The 20,825-nt window shown below is 41.5% G+C and overlaps 1 protein-coding gene across 1 annotated transcript in view; it reads right to left on the bottom strand.

Annotated features, from left to right (window-relative positions):
* Positions 1-9,592: 9,592 nt before the first annotated feature.
* Positions 9,593-20,825, bottom strand: part of ERP44 (endoplasmic reticulum protein 44) — a 58,729-nt gene continuing 47,496 nt past the window's right edge. Inside the window, exons 9-12 of the mRNA XM_066627480.1 lie at positions 19,346-19,457; positions 17,233-17,374; positions 15,514-15,616; positions 9,593-10,115 (exon numbers count right to left, since the gene is read on the bottom strand). Coding sequence (XP_066483577.1) covers positions 10,014-10,115; positions 15,514-15,616; positions 17,233-17,374; positions 19,346-19,457 — 459 coding nt within the window. The 3' untranslated portion in view covers positions 9,593-10,013. The remainder of the gene's footprint in view (positions 10,116-15,513; positions 15,617-17,232; positions 17,375-19,345; positions 19,458-20,825) is intronic.

Below are 20,825 nucleotides of genomic sequence, written 5' to 3'. Positions count from 1 at the left end.
ACTGGAAGGGACATTAAACCTGACTGCAAGGTTGAATAACCTGCCATGTGCTTTGGAATCTACAACAGGATCCCAGAATAACGAGAACACTCAGCCCTGCACTGAAACAGGCAAGGCCTTGGATGCAACCTGCCAGATGACCTATGAAAGTCAAGATAATATTCCTACGGAGGTAACTGGCCCCAATGAATCAGCTGAGGATGTTGGGCCAAAACAGCAACAGGACGACTTGATGAGTGATTGCAGTGTGATACATGTACTGCTGCAAGACTATTCTAAATTGGATAGCCCCCAGAGATCAAGCTGCTTCAGTGTCGAGGGATGAGACTGTTGGGGGCAAAGTTGGGAAAAGATGTGTATGCCCAGAAGATCTCAATGAGGCTGTACACAAGGAAACCCGACTCTATAACAACATCTCTTTCCAGGAGAGGGGGAATTCATTAGTTAAGATTTTGTCATGGAACATTATGGGATGGAGAGGGAAAGTTAATGATAAGGATTTTTCAGAGTTGTTAAAAGGATCCGATATTGCCCTATTACAAGAAACATGGATGGTTGACCAGATTAATTTAATGGGTTTTAATTGTGTCCCAGCGTTTAAGGTAAACGCAAAAGGACGTCCCTTGGCTGGACTTGCAACTCTGGTCTCATGTCGCTTAAGTGCTGAACTGATTGAGATAACTAACCTAAGCCATTATGTACAAGCTACCAAGGTTAATCTTAGTGGGAATTATTTTAGTCAATGTTTATATTGCTCCAACCCTTCCAAGCCCCCAGCGAAAACTGCTGTAGAATCAATTGAGTGATATCATGGAGGATCTTGAGAGGTGCTACCCACAGGCCTCTCCTGTTTGGGTTGGGGATTCTCTCCAGATACAGAAAATTCTGGAGAATTGTGACTATTGCCTTCGATAAGGAAGGGGATGATCTTGTGCTAATTCCCCCACAAATTTGGGTTCAACACTTCTCTTTCCTGTTTTTTGAGAGAACTGAAATATTAGTCTTATAATGGACTCTGAATTCCTAGAACTTCCCGAATGGCCCCTGGTTTCCATTGAGGAGACCAGAGAGCTTATCAGCCAGTTAAAAGTTGGTAAAGCCCCTGGTCCTGATGTGATACCTGCTAATTTACTAAAAGAAGAACCTGAGTGGTGGGCCACTCTGTTGGCACACCTTTTCACTGTGGTTGACAGATCTGGTATATTACCTAATGATTGGACAAAAGCTATAATTGTCCCAATTTATTAAAAGGGTGACCATAGCACACCATCTAACTTTCACCCTTTGATCCTTTTATCAGTTCTAGGGAAGCTCTATAGTTAACATCTTTATAATAAATTGATGGATCAATGATAAGGCCATTTTAGGCACTGAACAAATTGGAATATCTAAAGAAAAATAACCTTCAATTATGACAAGTCAAAAATTTTGGCTTTTAGCAAATCTAGAAAATTATCTAACTTAAGACTTTTGAAGATCAAGTGAAACAATTTAAGTACTTAGGAGTCCTCTTTCAGCACAATCTCTCTTGGACCTCCCATCCAAGAGCAATTAGTACTAATGCTAAAAATACTGCTTTAGCTATTGCACGATTCTTCTACAACAGAGGAAACTCTTATGTCCCTACAGCTACTGAGGTATTCAGAGCTAAAATCATTCCTCTAATCCTTTATGGTGTGCCAATTTGGTTGGAAGGTTGGGATCACACCTTGGAGTAGATCCAGGGTATGTTCTTACACAAAATACTTGGCATGCCCGGATGTGTACCTTACGCTGCGCTTTGCCTCGAACAAGGGTTAGGTCAGCTTGAGACAGTGGCCTGGTTGAGATTTAAAGAACCTTATTGTCTTTAAATATTGTCTCTTAAACAATATTTAATTGGCTTTAAATGACCAGAATAGCTTACTCTTAGTTGTTAAGAGAAGGACAGTATGTTCTATTGTAACTTTATCTTAAGTAGTTGAGAATTTTTAAATCTGTTGTTTTTTTAAGTCACATTTCTGGATCTATATGCCAATAAAGGTATTCTGAATTCTGGTTGAACTGTCTCCTCACTATACTTTCTAAGGCCTTTGTTAGAGGCCTTTATTTGAATAAATGGCATCTTATTGCAGTGTAACTACTGGGTACAAAAGAAAGCATAGATTCGTATTTGGACAAAGAGGTTACTAAGCAGGAGATCATCTAGACCAGGGGTGTCAAACATAAGGCCCAGGGGCCGGACACGGCCCCCGGAAGCTTTTTATCCAGCCTCAGGCTCTCAACTGCTGAGCAGTGCTGAGGTGTTACTGCTGAAAGGGCAGTCCCCACAAAAATTCGGCTCTTCCATATCTTGAGATATGATAAAAAAAATTGCGTGTTCTCTTCTGTCATTTGTAGTCAATGAATTCCTGAGAAAAAGTGCTTATTTTTGGTTATGAGTTGTTTAATGACCTCACTTCCTGCCTAACGACATCACTTCCAGCCCTCAGCAGGCATCATGAATGCCATTCGGACCTTGGTATGACAGGAGTTTGACACCCCGATCTAGACTATGCTTGTTCCCTTCATCACCACTACCCTTCTTTAGACTGGCACGCACAAAGCAGACAACCACCGTACAAAAACATCAAAGAACTATACTAAGATACAATGTTTTTAAAGGGCATTTTTAAAAGTGTAATTAAAATCATCCTCTTTCTCCAGCTACGATTGCTTGCAGGGCTGGCCCAAGACCTGATGCCTGAGCTGGCATGCCTAATGTTGCCCCCCCTTCCCTGATTATGTGTCCACCTCTGCTCCTCCAATGGTCTAGCTCAACACTTTCCTCCCATTCAGATCTCCTGTTCTTCTCTGTCCCCCCTCTGCTTTTTCCAGTCCAGGGCGTGAGGTCAGATGAGGGGCAGCAACAGCAGCAGAGGTGGGAAGCCAGATGGACAGAAACGAGCACCCCCTAACTGCTGTTTGAGGCAAATGTTTCAATTGGCCTCACAGATAGGCTGGCCTTGATTGCTTGCCTAAACAAAACAGGTCTTACAGTGCCTCTAGCTGATCTTTAGATTCTGACAAACCTAAGGCAGAAGAGTCTCAACCCACAGGAACGCACACCAACAACATACTCTTGTTCTGATGCATTGTGTGTGGTAGGCTCTGCTACTCCTACTCTACACTCTGCTACTTCTCTCACAGCTCTACTCTTTAGTACCCTCAGAACTCTACTGGATTGGATACTGTACTAAGTGCAGAATATCAGTTGACCTGCATTATACAGGCTAGGCCTGATTCTTTTAGCAATTGTTTCTGTCCTAGCAATCTGTCATCCTTCTACACAATAAACCAGACGTTTGTTTGCATCAGATACTTGCAAGACTTTATGCAGAAGCAGGTGCTTACCATACCGAGACGGTTAAAGCCAAAACCTTTATTCCATCTCACATATTTGAGGAAGAATTCAAAAGCCAAGACATTTCTTTCACCATTTGCAACAGGTATATTAAGCTACCCTCACAGATGGACACAAGCCATTTGTTTCCACTTGCGTAGCTGCAAATACCACCTTTGGAGGGATGGAAGAGCTCTGCTCTAGCTCTACGTATTTGAAGGAAGCATTTCCTATGGAGCCATCCAAGTGGGAGAGAGCGATTAGCAGAGCCATCCTGCTGCTCTGATACAGGCTTGCTCCTTCCAAGGCTGTCGTCCAAGAACAAGGCCTTCCTATGAAGAACTCTTGAACGGAGATTAGTAACTTCTCATACTTCCTGAGCACTGAAGTTCCTTCTTTGTCCTATTCTACCATTCATCCTAAAGAACATTTTTCTCCATATAGCTCTAAAGGCAGAACTCCAAGGGGTTGGGGTTCTGATATCTGAGGAAAGGGAGCTCAGTCAGAAAGGGGGGAGTGTTCACAGTTTTAACAATTAGTAAGATCATTACTTTGTCTGAGGCCTCTTTAAAGCTTTGCCCTCCAGTCAATAGCTAGGAGCGGACCTTCTTCCCAGAACTTCATCTTTGCCTATTTGCTTGCTTAAATTTTCAGATTTAAAAAATATTTACTGAAGTACAAAGAATATTGACAATATTATTAACATGGGCAAAGAAACTCAATAGTAGAGGCATTGTCTTGTTACAAAAAACAATTAAATGGGCAGAGGGGAGGGGCTTTTCAGCCTCTAAGAGCAGCAGCAGGGAGGCAATTTTTGTCAGAATTGTGGCTCAGTGGAAAGGGGTTAAATATCACCTCCCTACATGCTGCAGTCCCAAGGCAGATCTCACTCATGCAGCCATGGCCGGGGGGGGGGGGGACGACCAACAAAAAATGCCGGTGCTAGTATTTTGGTGCATTTACTTTTTTGGTGTATTTATATATATAAGTGTGTATTTATTTATGTACACATATTTATATATGTGTATTAAAAATATGCTGTATTTACTGTTTTGGTGTAATTACACTTCTAGTATTTTGGTGCTAAAAAAACCAAAATGTTCTGCTCTTTCAACACATTTCAGTTATACTTGGAAGTCATTCATTCAGTGCATGATCCACTCTTTCAAACTCTCTCTGCTGGTCTAAAGGCTAAATTGCCCTCCCCTGTGATGCTTGGCATATGACATAGTGATTCAACCTGTTTTGGTGTGCGTGTGCAAGACAGACGGAGAGAGCGTGCCACACACGCTCTAGTCCTATTACCATTCCTGAAGGTATTGAGAGTCCATTTGCAGAAATCTTTGTGTGACAGCAGGAATTTGCAAGATAAAAAAGACATTTACAATCTGCTAGCTAAAAAAGCATTGGAAGCAACATTTGTAAACTAAAAAAGAGACTGGGTTTCACTTTTCAACCACTTCCCCTTTTCGCCATGGCTGTGGTGCCTAACCTTCAAATGAGCGGGGGATGCCTGTATTTGGCAGTCTGAAATATCTAGAAGTTGGTAAGAATGTCAAATGTTTTACATCAACTACAGATCCAGCCTTGTTATAAACGGATTTTTTATACACGGATTTGACTCAACACGAATGGCCCCCTGCAAATGAGAAGGAATGTGCTGAACCCTGGAGAAGGGGAAAAATGCAGCCCTTTGAAATAAGTTTAAAAAACTGCATTTTACTATTGCAGAGAGACAGTCATGCAAGTGATTACAGGCATAACCTAAGTATCCACAGATTTTTCTATCTCAAAGCTGATGAGAAGGGCCCTTTAAAGGAAAACAGTCGTTTAATAATGAGAGGGGAGCCTGCTGACAATCCATCAATCATTCTCTCTGCAGTCTTCACTCATAAGAACATAAGAACAGCCCCACTGGATCAGGCCATAAGCCCATCTAGTCCAGCTTCCTGTATCTCACAGCAGCCCACCAAATGCCCCAGGGAGCACACCAGATAACAAGAGACCTCATCCTGGTGCTCTCTCCTACATCTGGCATTCTGACTTAACCCATTCCTAAAATCAGGAGGTTGCGCATACACATCATGGCTTGTACCCCATAATGGATTTTTCCTCCAGAAACTCGTCCAATCCCCTTTTAAAGGCGTCTAGGCTAGACGCCAGCACCACATCCTGTGGCAAGGAGTTCCACAGACCGACCACGCGCTGAGTAAAGAAAAATTTTCTTTTGTCTGTCCTAACCCGCCCAACACTCAATTTTAGTGGATGTCCCCTGGTTCTGGTATTATGTGAGAGTGTAAAGAGCATCTCCCTATCCACTCTGTCCATCCCCTGCATAATTTTGTATGTCTCAATCATGTCCCCCCTCAAGCGTCTCTTTTCTAGGCTGAAGAGGCCCAAACGCCGTAGCCTTTCCTCATAAGGAAGGTGCCCCAGCCCCGTAATCATCTTAGTTGCTCTCTTTTGCACCTTTTCCATTTCCACTATGTCCTTTTTGAGATGCGGCGACCAGAACTGGACACAATACTCCAGGTGTGGCCTTACCATAGATTTGTACAACGGCATTATAATACTAACCGTTTTGTTCTCAATACCCTTCCTAATGATCCCAAGCATAGAATTGGCCTTCTTCACTGCTGCCGCACATTGGGTCGACACTTTCATCGACCTGTCCACCACCACCCCAAGATCTCTCTCCTGATCTGTCACAGACAGCTCAGAACCCATCAGCCTATATCTAAAGTTTTGATTTTTTGCCCCAATGTGCATGACTTTACACTTACTGACATTGAAGCGCATCTGCCATTTTGCTGCCCATTCTGCCAGTCTGGAGAGATCCTTCTGGAGCTCCTCACAATCACTTCTGGTCTTTACCACTCGGAAAAGTTTGGTGTCATCTGCAAACTTAGCCACTTCACTGCTCAACCCTGTCTCCAGGTCATTTATGAAGAGGTTGAAAAGCACCGGTCCCAGGACAGATCCTTGGGGCACACCGCTTTTCACCTCTCTCCATTGTGAAAATTGCCCATTGACACCCACTCTCTGCTTCCTGGCCTCCAACCAGTTCTCAATCCAGGAGAGGACCTGTCCTCTAATTCCCTGACTGTGGAGTTTTTTCAGTAGCCTTTGGTGAGGGACCGTGTCAAACGCCTTCTGAAAGTCCAGATATATAATGTCCACGGGTTCTCCCGCATCCACATGCCTGTTGACCTCCCTTCCCCCAAGGGAGGAAGCACATGCCTGTTGACTCCACATGCCTGTTGACTCCTCCCTTCCCCCAAGCACATGAAAGAAGGCTCAATGACAGCAATTATCACCTTTTCCATTCTTTCCCGTTGCTGGGGCTCCTGGTGAAGGGAGGGATTGCTGCCTCCTAGTGAAGCCTAAGCACCTGGAGAGAGACTGATGGCCTCTGTCTGCATTACAAAAGTCAGCAAGGCTGTTTTTAAATCACCGGAGCAAAAGGACTTTCTTTTTAAATTGATTTGCTATAGTGCGTTTTTTGCCATCCAGGTGAGTTCTTGGAATGGAACCCTCGTGAATAATGAGACTCAACCTGTACTTAATAAGTTTCATATATAAAAATAACCACATGCAATTAAATGTCCTCGAGAGTGACACTACAATAATTATCCAACAGTAAGCATGATATATGTACCCTGAATTTTAATTAGATTGATCATTGTTTCGACATAAGATAGGCAAGGTTCCGCCTAAAAATTGGCAATGATGACATGTCATTTCTTACTTCTGGCTCAGCCAAGCTTTGAGCAGCATGGAGCTCAGCTGAGAGTTGTACAGGAACACTGTTAGTAGGTCTCTCAGCAGCACACAGGGCAAGGTTACAAGGATTCACAGTGCTACATTCTTTGAAAGCCAGTGTCTCCACACTACATAGAGATGAACATCACATATCTGAGTGCCAGTATAGTTATGCTGGCACTATTTTAAGCTGCATTCATGTAGAAACACAACATGCAACGATACTGTTTTGCACACACATTGCTCTTATGAGAGCATAGCGGCTACCCATACACTTAAGGCATCTGCATGAGAAACTCCAGAAGTCAGAAACAACTCCATACTATGAGCTATCCGGCAAACCAGCTTACTTCCTTCTGTACTACAACATTGCTATTTTGAAATGAATCCATGTTTCTCAACCGAGGGGCTGGCTTTCTACAGTTCATCCTTTAATTGTGCATTAAACAAATACCTAAGCATTTTAGCTTCTCCCATTTTAGCTCCTTTCAGTCGCACAACACAATTCTATTTATGTCTACTCAAAAGGAAGCCCCACTGAGTTCAATGGGTCTTACTCCCAGGTTAAGTGTGTACAGGACTGTAGCCATAGTAAAAAAATTCAAATGAAATGAACTTGAATAGTTTAAAATAGTGACTGCTTTTTTGTACTACTGTTTTTAAATACTGTATAAGTTATGTAGCTATATATCATAGATACTCGCCTGTAGTAGGTAAAATTTTTGCCAAGTAATAAGGCTCCAATTACCACTTCGCCTTATCTCCGGGTCAATCAGAGGGCAGAGTCTTTCAACTCTGAACAGTTTCAGTTCTTGCTAAAGCTAAAGGTCATTTGTTTCTATAGTAACTGTCCTGGGAAATTCCAGCCAAAGTTAACCTTTTATTCTCCTGCAACCTGGTTCCTTTTTCCAAATGCATGCATGCATTTAGCAGACGGCTCTTTTTTTAACACCAGGATGGGATCCTCCTTCTATTTGAAATAAAGTCACAGGCTACACTTCAGTGCACCATTATTTAAGAATAACTTCCGTGGAAAGCAGTGGGTCTACTTCTGAGTAAAAAGGTTGCAAATATATACAGCTGCATCTCTCTGCTGTAAATTGAATTGCACACTCTCAGTTATGTGTTATGGGTTGTATACGTACAAATTCTTGCTTAACATACCAGACACCTTAAAGGTGGATTTGATTCATGGATCTCCTACAGGGGTTCCCAACCTTTTTCACTTGCATATCCCTTGGCAGCCCATTTCCATAAATTGTACCCTTCATATTAGCAAAATGTTTGTAATTAATAATACAAGCCCTCATCTCATCTATATGAAAGCCCAGACTTCATGTATTTATCACAGTGTTTTCTCTTTTTATCTGTTTGAAGAACAGAAGACTCTGCCTTTGTACTGTTTTGCACCAGAAGTGTGCTGAGAAATTCTGGGTGATTGATCACTTTCCATATTATGTTTCAGCTTTTTTACTGTGCTGGTTTTCAATCACTGGTTCATACATGAATTGACCAAAAACTATTTCACAGCCAACTAGCTACCTCCCTTCCTGCCTTGCTGGTCCTTGCAAGGAATTCCTGTATTGCAAGGCATTCTGGAGCACAACCTGCCTTTTTCTGCCATTATTCGATTCTTTTTCAAGTACCCCTAAAGGTCCTTTTGAGTGTCCCTGGGAGTACATGAATATCAGGTTGGGAACCACTGTTTTACTGGTATGTAGTTTACAGTCCACTTACTCTGATAGTGTTTACAAAACGGTGGTGAAGACCAGAATTTAAAAAGAATAAAAATGTATCTTATGATCTTTTACTATATTTTTAATAAATTAGAGACTACAGTTCTTAGGTAACAATTAGTGGTAGGTTATTTTTCAGGATCTGGCCTTAGGTAAAATCAGACAAAACTATAGTCAGACACCCCCTAAGTTTAAAAAACCCCCCTGACTTATCCGAGGGTCATAGAAAATTCCATGTTTTTTTGCTCAAAACTTGCCCTTGACTTATCTGTGGGATCGACTTATGTGCGAGTGTCTGCGGTGTATATTTTGGCGTTTGTGAAGTTCTAATGGCTGTATTATATATTTCTAAATCTAAACAAGCTCTATATTATTGACAATATTTTACTTGAAGACTGTACATTTTAGTACACAAAACATCTATACTAACATATGTACTCCCAGTTCTTTCCCACCCCTTAAATCAAAAAAAGCATTGCCCCCAATTCCACATCTCTAGTCTGTCATCTTATTTTTAAAAGCAGTCCTTTCCTAGTTAGTGTGTGCCCAAAGGTCCCTCCGACAACAAGGGCTGTCACAATGACCTTTTGTTAACCTCATAAATAAAGCTATGAGGAGGAAGAGAGCTCATGAAGAGGGTTACTGAAAGTTTCTCTATTTTTCTTCTCACTTAAAACACACACACACACCCTTATGAATACAAGGTATGGTAAGTAAACTGCCATCACACAAATTATGTAAAATGGTAATTTATTCCCCTCCCGAGTATCCAGAATATCCCTTCAATAACAATTGACAAAATGATGTTTGTGTGGAGGAGGAAGATAAGGCGGCCATACTACCAGTTTACACCGATGGGAATTCAGAAGTCCTCTTCAAATGGGATAGTGCAAGTTAACAGCATGTCGCTGGCAATGACGACACCTTCATTTGGATTAGAAAAGTTTTACAGAGCAATTTGCAGCAATAGGAACTTTAGATAGATGCTGTCCAAGATGACGCACACGTACTTACAAACCCCAGGGACCAAAAAAAAAAGATTAAGTTTATTCAAAATTAAATTACACAGAATTTATGAAAATATAGGTTTCCTATTTCCACCCCACAGGAGTCACTGCTGCTGCTTGAAAGGCTTGTGAGATGGTTTCAAGTTTTCAGAGTTCATCTTTTTCCCGCAATAAGGTGTACCTATGTTCACTGGGTGCTAGCTTCTGGAATGAACTCTCAGGTGGACTGCTTGCTATGTCTTGAAGTGGCTGAAATGAACAAAATCACAACTATGTTATAAATATGCTATGTAAACAGGCAGTCCAAGCCAATCTGCTGCCCTTCCCACCATGTATGTGCATCTACATCCCTGGTACCAGGCAGTGTACACACACCCAAGGCCACATTGAAGTTGATCCCCTCTTTTTTATTGCTTATTGGTGCACATGTTGAGGGCGCATCCTCTTCCTCCACCTCCTCTAATTTGACAGGACTCCCTCCCCCCCCAAACCCCTTGAGAGGAAACAGCACAGAAGGCAGCAGTAGAAACTCCCACAATAGCAGCCTGCTGCTCTGTTGAAATAGGGTGATACAGTAGGACGGAACAAATCATTCAGGAGAAGCATTGCCCCCACTTCCCAAAAAGATTTGTTTTTCCTTTTGAAGCAAGATAGTGTTTATCCAGCCCGCTCTGCTGCCCTATTTCAAAACAGTAGCAGTGCAAAGAAAGAAGGAAAGTGGGGGCAAGGAAAGATTGCTGCGGAGATGGCTGATTGGCATAAGGCGCCACCTGCATCTACCCGCCTTCTGATGCAGCCCACCTCACTTTGCTTCATGAATGGACTGACCCTGTATGCAAAAAGAAAAAACTCTTTGCTAAGAGCTAAGTGAACTATGGAGCAAGGCAGACCTTACTAAACTATTATAGTTTTTCGGGACGAATGCTGTGGTACAATGCTTGAAAATTTTTAAGCTAATAAAACTAAACAAAAACTCCAATAAAAATGAAAAGCTAAAAAATAAAACTAAAAATGGTTAAAACCTAAAACCATATTCAAAGCTAAAAACTAAAGGATTCAAACTAAAAACTAAAAACTCAAGTTTTCAGTTCGAATCCTTAGTATTTAGCTTTTAGTGTGGTTTTAGTTTTTAGCCATTTTTAGTTTAATTTTTAGCTTTTTATTTTTATTAGTTTTCATTTAGTTTTAGTTTTTTTAGCTTAAAAATTTTCTAGCCTTGTGCTGTAGTTTAGACCACGACATTCATCTCAAAAAAACTATTATAGTCTTGTATGGAGCCCAGCTGTGAAAGCCTTAGTATGTTTATCAAGGCAGAACTTGTTAAAATTTACTTCTGTTCTGAACTCGCTATGCAACTCAGGACCCAATCCTAAAGTTGAATTGGGCCAACGCAAGTCACTATAAAGCACTTTCGTGATGACGCAACTGTAGGGTGGTTGACACAAGAGACTTGTGTCAGCCTCCCTGTGCTGGATTCAGCCACGGTGGGGTAAGTTTGTGCCGGCCTTTCCAGGCCAGCGCAGGGTTCTGGGGAGGGCATGGAGAGGGTAGGGAGGGGGCAGGAGGAAGTGCAGGCAGCACACGTTATGCCCGATCCTGACCCCATTCCCGGGTGGCCCAGAGCAGTCCCAGGTTGCTTGGATTTGCACCATCACCAGAGGTGGAGTGGATATGAGTAGCCCCATTGGGACTGCAGTGCCTCTCCCCAGGGAAAAGGAAAACATGTCCTCTTGCCCCTGGCTGAGCCTCTAGCTGCCTGAAACTTGCGCCGGATATTGCTCAGGCACTCTGACCTGCCTGTTCCAGCACAAGTTAGGCTGACACTGTCAGGAAAGCTACTTTCTCCCATCTTCTCCACTCCAATCAACAGTTTACAATACTGACTTTAAAGGCTTGCCGCAATTTTGGAGAACATACATGAAGCTCTTAACACTAAGTTTTATTACATATAATATTTCTTGTACTTTCTAAAAAAGTAATTCCAAAAAGCCCTGATGAGTTTGTTCTGAAGAATCCTTACCTATATACTTTTCTGAACATAGACAGATCCACAGAGCAAGATTTGCTGGATATTTTGTTTGCTTTTTAAAAAAAAAACTCCCTATGGCAGACAAGTGGTTTCAAGTCTGGCTTCAGCAGAATTCCTAGGACACCAAGTCACTAGTGCAACACGCACAGCTTGCGCTATTACACAGATGACAAGAGGTAGCAAAACATGCCCTACTAGCAAAGCAAGATGGTTCTTTCTGGAAGCAGGAAGAGCTGGATCACTTCAGTAAGTGTATCAAAATAATTGGAAGGGGCTGAGGGAACACATGAGACAATGAAAAGAACCATGTGAACATTGGGAAATGCTAGGATTTTTCCACTGAATTAGGACCTTTGCTGGGCTGTAACAGACTCTGGACTGTAATGGACTCTGTAATGGAGCATCTTATTCTCCTCCAAGTCAGACAGAATTAACCAATTTTTGCCCAGCCCACAGGTGTACACTTTTTCTCCCTATTGCATATATGCAATGTTGGGCAGAAAGGGTTTAATGGCAGAGAAATTAAATGAGTTCTTTGCATCTGTCTTCATGGCAGAAGACCTTGGGCAGATATCATGCCCGAACAGCCCCTCCTGACCAAGGAATTAAGTCGGATAGAGGTTAAAAAAGATGTTTCAGACCCAATTGACAAATTAAAGATCAATAAGTCACCAGGCCCTGACAGCATCCACCCAACAGTTAAGGAATTGAAGAATGAAGTTGCTGATCTCTTGACTAAAATATGCAACTTGTCCCTAAAAACAGTCATGGTGGCAGAGGATTGGAGGATAGCAAATGTCACACTGATCTTTAAAAAGGGGACCCAGGAAACTATAGGCTGTTCAGCCTATTCCGGGTAAGATCGTGGAATGCCTCATCAAAGATAGAATCTCAAAACACACAGACGAACAAGCCTTGCTGAGAGTGAATCAGCATGGCTTCTGTAAGGGTAAGTCTTGCCTCACAAACCTTTAGGAATTCTTTGGAAAGGTCAACAGGCATGTGGATGCGGGACAACCTGTGAACATTATATATCTGTACTTTCAGAAGGCGTTCGACACAGTCCCTCACCAAGGGCTACTGAGAAAACTCCACAGTCAGGGAATTAGAGGGCAGGTCCTCTCATAGATTGGGAACTGGTTGAAGAGCAGGAAACAGAGAGTGGGTGTCAGGGATAATTTTCACAATGGAGAGAGGTGAAAAGTGGTGTGCCCCAAGGATCTGTCCTGCAACCGGTGCTTTTCAACCTCTTCATAAATGACCTGGAGACAGGGTTGAGCAGTGAGGTGGCTAAGTTTGCAGACATCAAGCTTTTCCGAGTGGTGAAGACCAGAAGCAATTGTGAGGAGCTCTAGAAAGATCTCTCCAAACTGGCAGAATGGGCAGCAAAATGGCAGATGCGCTTCAATGTAAGTAAGTGTAAACTCATGCACATTGGGGCAAAAAAATCAAAACTTCACATATAAGCTAATGGGTTCTGAGCTATCTGTGACAGATCAGGAGAGGGATCTTGGGGTGGTGGTGGACAGCTCGATGAAAGTGTTGACCCAATGTGCGGCGGCAGTAAAGAAGGTCAATTCTATGCTTGGGATCATTAGAAAAGGCATCGAGAACAAAACGGCTAATATTATAATGTTGTTGTACAAATCGATGGTATGGCCACACCTGGAGTATTGTGTCCAGTTCTAGTCACCACATCTCAAAGAGGACATAGTGGAAATGGAAAAGGTGCAAAAGAGAGCTACTAAGATGATTACTGGGCCGGAGCACCTTCCTTATGAGGAAAGGCTACGGTGTTTGGGCCTCTTCAGCTTAGAAAAGAGGCGCCTGAGGTGGGGACATGATTGAGGCATACAAAATTATGCAGGGGATGGACAGAGTGGATAGAGAGATGCACTTTAGACTCTCACACAACACCAGAACCAGGGGACATCCACGAAAATTGAGTGTTGGGAAAGTTAGGACAGATAAAAGAAAATATTTCTTTACTCAGCATGTAGTTGGTTTGTGGAACTCCTTGCCATAGCATGTGGTGATGTCATCTGGCCAAGATGCCTTTAAAAGAGGATTGGACAAGTTTCCGGAGGAAAAATCCATTATAGGTTACAAGATATAATGGGTATGTAAAACCTCCTGATTTTAGAAATGGGTTGTGTCAGAATGCCAGATGCAAGGGAGAGCACCAGCATGCAGGTCTCTTGTTGTCTCATGTGCTCCCTGGGGCATTTGGTGGGCCACTGTGAGATACAGGAAGCTGGACTAGATGAGCCTATGGCCTGATCCAGCAGGGCTGTTCTTATTTTCTTATGTTCCTAATGGGGAGAACCATTACAAGAAAACCATTCCACAGATCTGAATAGCATGTTAACATGTGCTATTCCCTAGCCCAATGGTTCTCAAACTTTTTAGCACTGGGACATCAAGTAGGAAAATTTTTAACACTGCCTATACAACAAAATTAAATCAAATTAAAAGTTTACTTTAAATAAATTTTTTAACTGATACTTATTGTAAGGAACCTTCCTAACCCTCCCAAGCAGTTGCTGATTAATTAAAAAATAATTCCTCAAACATACAAAAAGTGCAATCCTATCCACACTTACCTGGGAGTAAGCCCCACTGCCTAACAATGTTAAAAGCATATACATAGTAGCCTATTAAAAGTACAGATCTGTAACATTTCCTCAAGTGCAGCTTCATACCATGGTAGTATCAAATTTAATGTATTAAAAGTTAAATACACAATAAAATGAATAATGAATGGGGACCCACCTGGAATTGGCCTGTGACCCCACCTAGTGGGTCCCGACTGACAGTTTGAAAAACACTACCTAAACATATATTGACAGGGTTGTGCTGAGGGTAAGAGAGGCACCATGTAGACTGACTGCATATAGGAATATGAAGGATGGATGGTATATAAAAGTGAAAAATACTTCAGAAGACCAATATTACAGTAACCCTTGCACCTTCTCCCAAAGCTGAAGCATCCTTTTAAAATGATGATTTGCAAAAACATTATGCAAGGATGACAAGTGAAAAACTCCAAACATCTACTAAAGGCAATTAAAAAGCCTGGTGGGCGGGGCAGGGAAGGATATGTATTGCATACTAAAGGTCCAAGGATCTGTTTCAGGAGTTTCCAGCCTTAGAAAGTAGGTCTGGGGAAACAATCTTTGATGGAGAGCCAAAAGCAGGCAGGATAGAAACAGAAGTCCCTCTCAACTGTAGAATATTCTTCCAAAGGGTGCTTGCCTGGTGTAAAACCTATTTAGTTTTCCAAGACCTTTTCAATAATTGTTTAAATTAGTTTTGCTTCTGCTGCATTTTATCATTCTGTTTTAATACATTTCATACCGAAACATGGATTTTTATTATTTGATTGTTTTATTATTTGTGAGTTGCCCTTGGCATGACAACACTGAAGGGCTAGGCATAAATTCCTAAATAATTTAAGCTTGTTATAATCATGTGATGAATGTTTCCATCTTAACCATCCAATTCCACCCCTTGTGAGATCAGAGAGTTCCCCATAACTTGAAGCTAAAAGCTCAGGCTCACTAGAATATTTTGGCTCTCACCAAAGCCAAAATAGGTGTTTGTGTTTTGCACTCTTACCTGACCAGGTGCTACATCAGTTGGATCTGGGCCATGATGAAATTCTCTGTGCAGTTTCCCAGAGTGTAAATCTAGTACAAATTGTTTGAGTTTACCCGGAACACTGAAATGAGGGGAAAAAACTATTGAAATGATAAAACTACCCATATGACACATAACACACACCCTGAGCATCTTTACCCTGGTCTGTGAACAATCCGATCTCCAGCAAGAATATTGTATTTCAAGTTAGTATCTTTACTGGCTTTTGTCCCAACATCCTCTTCCATTTCAAACTCTCATTTAATACTTTTTCATCATAATGACTTGTTTATCCTTGTACTAATAAACCATAAGGCGGCTGAGGTTAAGATGAGCCCAAGAGAAAGAGGGAGTCTGGTCCCTTGTCAATATTGCAGCGTTTTTGTTCTGTTATCTAGTTCAAAAGTTAGCTAAAAATTAGGAGAAACTATGAAATGGAATCTAAAAATTAAAAAAGATTACGTATGCAACAGACTATGCTTCAGTATATATTTCTGAAGTAATCACGTAGGGCTGAGAGCTGGAGTACAGCCTGGGGCAAGCCATGCTACTAGCTCTTTTTTCTTCCTTGTGAACTCCTGAGGGCACAGCAAGCATTTCTTCCCTTCATTAATTCCCACAGAGCTGGCCTACCCAATAACTTCATTGTATGCTCCCTTCAGCCCCCTGCTCACCACAATACAGCAGAGAACAGCAGGTGCAAAATGCACAGTTTACAAATACAAATGACTGTCAGGTAGCTGTATTGACAAAAATGCCTTTGAAAGCTTCTCCAGCACCCGAGTAATTGCATAGACACCAGAGATGAACACTGAAAGGATATCAATTTTAATTTTATCCGAGATCATCTACTGCTTCTCTACACCAAAGTGTTATAATACAGCAGCTTGTATTTTGTATCTTGGAAGGATCAGAACTCTGAAGATAAGCAGCTCAACAAGCAGCATGTTAAAAGACTACAAAAGTTATTGAGGCTTAAGAGTGTGTTTTCTATAGTAGTACTAGCTTATTGTATTACATCAAGTGTTATACAGGATGCTGTAGACTGTTCAACCAGAAGAGTATAAAAAATTATTGGAGCCCTGGTCTTTAGTATGAACTCCTTCCCTCCAAATATCTTTTTTCCTCTTTCTCTCCATTAAAAGTAGGTAAAAACTCCTCTATGTTAGGAGAGTTTGGATTCCCAAATCTTTAGTCACGACAAATTTTCTTAGCTTACAACTCAATGAACTGTTGGCTTCTTTCAGTGCTATCTTCCTTCTTTCCCTGTTCAAAATCAAAAGGTTTGGGCTTCTCAGTGTCCTCTTTCCCACTGCAATGTCTTGTGCCCTGACAGGAGTCACAACGGGATATGAGTAATCCAGTGAAGCAGTATCCAGCACAGCCCAAAGAGGTTACAGCAGGAATGGGAATTAAGTACTGGCTTTGTGTACACCATGGACACCATGTACGTACACAAAACTTTTAAAGTCCCAGCCTGTGTATTTTAATACTCATACTCTTGTCCCTGAAATGCTGGTTTTGTATTTTACTATACTCTTCTAACAGACCCAAAGTCTCAAGTTGTTGGAAGAGGGGGAGCAGTGCTCTTTTACATTCTGCTATATAACATGAACAAGGTCTTAATCCACCCTCCCCATGCCTCTGTCTCCTTCCCTCTTTCATCATAAAACAGTCAATATGGAAATGTGTACTTACGCCAAGTCACTGAAGTCTGAGAAGACGTACATGTGTCTAAAACTATCAATAGCAATAACAGGACAATCTGCTGGAGTCTTTTGAATGTGGAGAAGTGGATGTCTGAACTTATCACAATCAGCATGTAAAAAGTTTATTGTACCTTGAAATACAGAAGCAGACTTAGATTTAGTTTTGGGTTTTTTTTTTAAATGTAAAATATGAAGTATTGGTAAGTTACACCTGCAACAAATAAGCCATTGGGTAAGGCAATTTGACAGTATAGAAACAGGTATCCTACTGAAATGTCAACACCACACCAAACAAAATAATTTTTTTATACCACTGATTCCTTAGTTAACTTGGACTGTGCCAAATGTAATCAATTTCCTACCCAGGTAGTACTTCCATTTAGGAGAAAGTGTGCAAACAACCTGTATGCCACAGCAAGTATTTTGAAATGCCTGTGCAGCCTGTTTTGAGAGTCTTTTGTTCTAGAAATAATTATATATTTCTTGTATGGACCACATAATACTGTGCCCTCTCCCCAGAGACATTCCTGGGGGTTCTGGAACCTGGGACAACACCCCCTTTTCTGCCCCCACACCCTCCTTTCCAATCCCCCTGCCCCTGACCTGGAAGTAATTGTGGTGATGTCATCATCACCACAATTACTTCCATGTGGCTACCTCCTCTGCTCCCGCTTTGAAAAAAAGCCTTCCGCACTGCTTCCAGCAGCCCCAGTGGAGCCTTCCGTGCTGCTTCTAGCAGCCCCAGACCACTCCGATGAAGACCTCCACACTGCTTAGAAGCGGTGCAGAAGGCTCTGTCGGGACCTGGGAATGTTTCTTTAATAAATATTCCCAATGTGTTTCAATGTAATCATTTGAAGGGATTAATCTACAATGACAAGTAAAAACATTCAGAATTATTACATGAAAAACAAATAAAACAGTTTTGTTTTTTTAAATTATGTGTGAGATTATTCAGGGTACACTCCTGAATACTTTAACACAACCAAAAAAGCAAGGATGAAACAGGTGCATTTCTTAATAAAATGAGATCCTAATCTGTCAGGAGGTGCAGAGATCATATAGCTAGAGATCAAAAGTATCAACCTCATCCTTTCTAGACTTGCACATAAAGACAATATCCCAGCATGCATGGCCAGTTCTTAACAAGGATGAGAGTCGTGTCATTTAAGAGGCAGAATTCGTCTCTATATAATGTCATGTACAAGGTGAAAGGGTCTCACTTTGTCAGAAGCTTCCCAAGGAGAATTACTTAGACAAACACAAGGCTAGGAGAAATGAAATTGTTGTCTGGGTTTATTTTCAGCACTTAGGAGAGACTTAAAATATAAATTATATATAGGCCAATAGAAACAAAGAGAAGTTGGTAATATGTCAAGAAAAAAAAATTAACCAGATTCTGTGACAAGAGCATCTTTGGCTTTAGTTAAGGAGATGAGCAGCTCAATCCTAACCTGTGCTGGCACGGACAAGCCACAAGATAGGATGAGGCTGGAGGTCTACTTGGGGTCAGGGGATATTTTTCCCCTTATACTGGGTTATCCCTCCAGCTCGCCCTATGGCATTCCTCAGATCTGTGCCACCTATTTAGCTGGTAGAAATCCAGGAAGTCCATGTACCACCACAGAGCCTGGGAAGGGGGTTAGGATATGGTGAAGGCCTGCTCTGCCGATCTCACCCCTTCCCAGACCTGATCCACCCTTCCCCGCCCTGAAATGCCTCTTCCCACCACCCTCCCCTTGCCATGGATACAGCACTGGCAGGGTGGCTTCGGTCTCCCAGCTGGTGCTGCCTACTTGCATGATGTTGCAAACATGCTTTACAGTATGTCTGTAACATCTTTGGCCAGCACAGCAGACACTGCACCAGCCCAGCGCAGAAATAAGATTGTGCTATCAGTTATTCAGGCAAGTGTGTCTATGCCAATGGCGGCTACTATTTACCTTCAGGAGCCAATGATGTATTTAGCATTGCATCTAGCTTGTATCTTAAAAAGGCTTTAAGGATCTAACCCCTGCATCTCTAGTTAGAAATTTAAAATACTGATTTGTCAGTTCACTAGTTGTTTCGATCTGAATACGCTCATATAAACAAACACCTACCCTTCTCACTTATTAACTGCCGTGCAACTTCTTGCTGGAACTTTTCTAAACTCTCTGAATCATCTTTCATATGAAAGAGAATAAGAAAAGGAAGGCCCTCTTCTGTCAATTCCTATATAAAGAGAAAAATAAAGAGTTCTGTTTTCTTTCATATTACTTGCACAAGATTTTCAGCAGAGGCTGTGAAGCCTCCCGATATATCAACTTTCAGTATGCTGCATAAGAACGTATTGAAAAACAGAATGGGAGACTTGTCAAGGTACAAAACAATTATCTGGATAATCCCAACACTTCAAATCAATCATCGCTTTAAACTATTCAAACCATCTCCCAAACAGAAAAGTGACAGCAATTTTCATTAGCTGTGTTTGTACACTTCTGATGGGGAGTTAGATTACCAAGTATAAGCCACAAACAAGCAGGTTCATAGTGAAACATCAAGAGAGGAATTCCATTGCCTGTCAAGGAGAAACATTTTACTTACACAATTGGCTTAATCAGAAACTTTATTCTGAAGAACACCAGGGCAACAGTAAGCAGTCATTTCAGAACCCCAAGTGGAGACAAAACAGACAGTAGCTGAAATGGTTGGCTTCTCACACAGATTCAACAACTAAATTTTGTCTTTGCTTAGGTAGTGAACTCCATCAAAGGTACCCATGAGTCTTGTAGATATTTACAGGTAGAAACACGTAAAGAGGCAACAGAAAACCTATTAAGTACAGTTAATTTAAATACAGTTCTTTGATAATGAACCATGCTTAAAATCCTCACTCTTGCAAAAACTCTCCCTAAATTATGCTGCCAGCTCCTATTGCTACAATCCACAGCAGAACAAGAACAGAAGCAGAATGTCTCAACTACCCAATAAATTGACCACACTAATAATAATCAAGGGAAGTAAAACTGCTTGGCTTCACTGAGAAAGTTTTATTATTAGTTCAACAATCCATTTTCTTGTCAGACTCCATTTTAAAAGATGAGAGAAGCCTCAATATTTTGAATATTTGTATATTGTTTTTCAGCAAAACAATACAAGTTCTCAAGAAGTTTACACAGTTGAAACAAATCAGAAAATGGTTCCCTGTTCCAAGTGACCCAGCATGTTAAAAAATACACCAGAAGACACTAGTAATTGGCCACCAAAAAATATGCTATGCTAGGATGAATTCAGAAAGTTGCTTTACTCCACTAAATATAAGAGAGTCACCATTTTAAAAGGTCCCTTTTCGCCCCAGTTGGCAGAAGTGTTCTACATTCCAAGGACCAAACTAGATATCACCAGTCCCCCCCCACACCAAGCTAATTACAGCTTTGGGGTGGGGGGTAATTTCAAATGGCGAAAGAATAAAGGAGAAGATTAAATGCCTTCTCCCAAAGTACCACTTACCTGATCTTCAAAAGGGTTGCTAATTACCGCAGACACTCAAGTATAAGTCAACCTCACACATAAGTGGAGGGTAGCATCTAAGCCAAAAAT

The sequence above is a fragment of the Tiliqua scincoides genome, chromosome 5 (assembly GCF_035046505.1).
Source record: "Tiliqua scincoides isolate rTilSci1 chromosome 5, rTilSci1.hap2, whole genome shotgun sequence".
Taxonomy (NCBI): domain Eukaryota; kingdom Metazoa; phylum Chordata; class Lepidosauria; order Squamata; family Scincidae; genus Tiliqua; species Tiliqua scincoides.
This window is presented reverse-complemented; position numbering and strand designations above follow the sequence as displayed.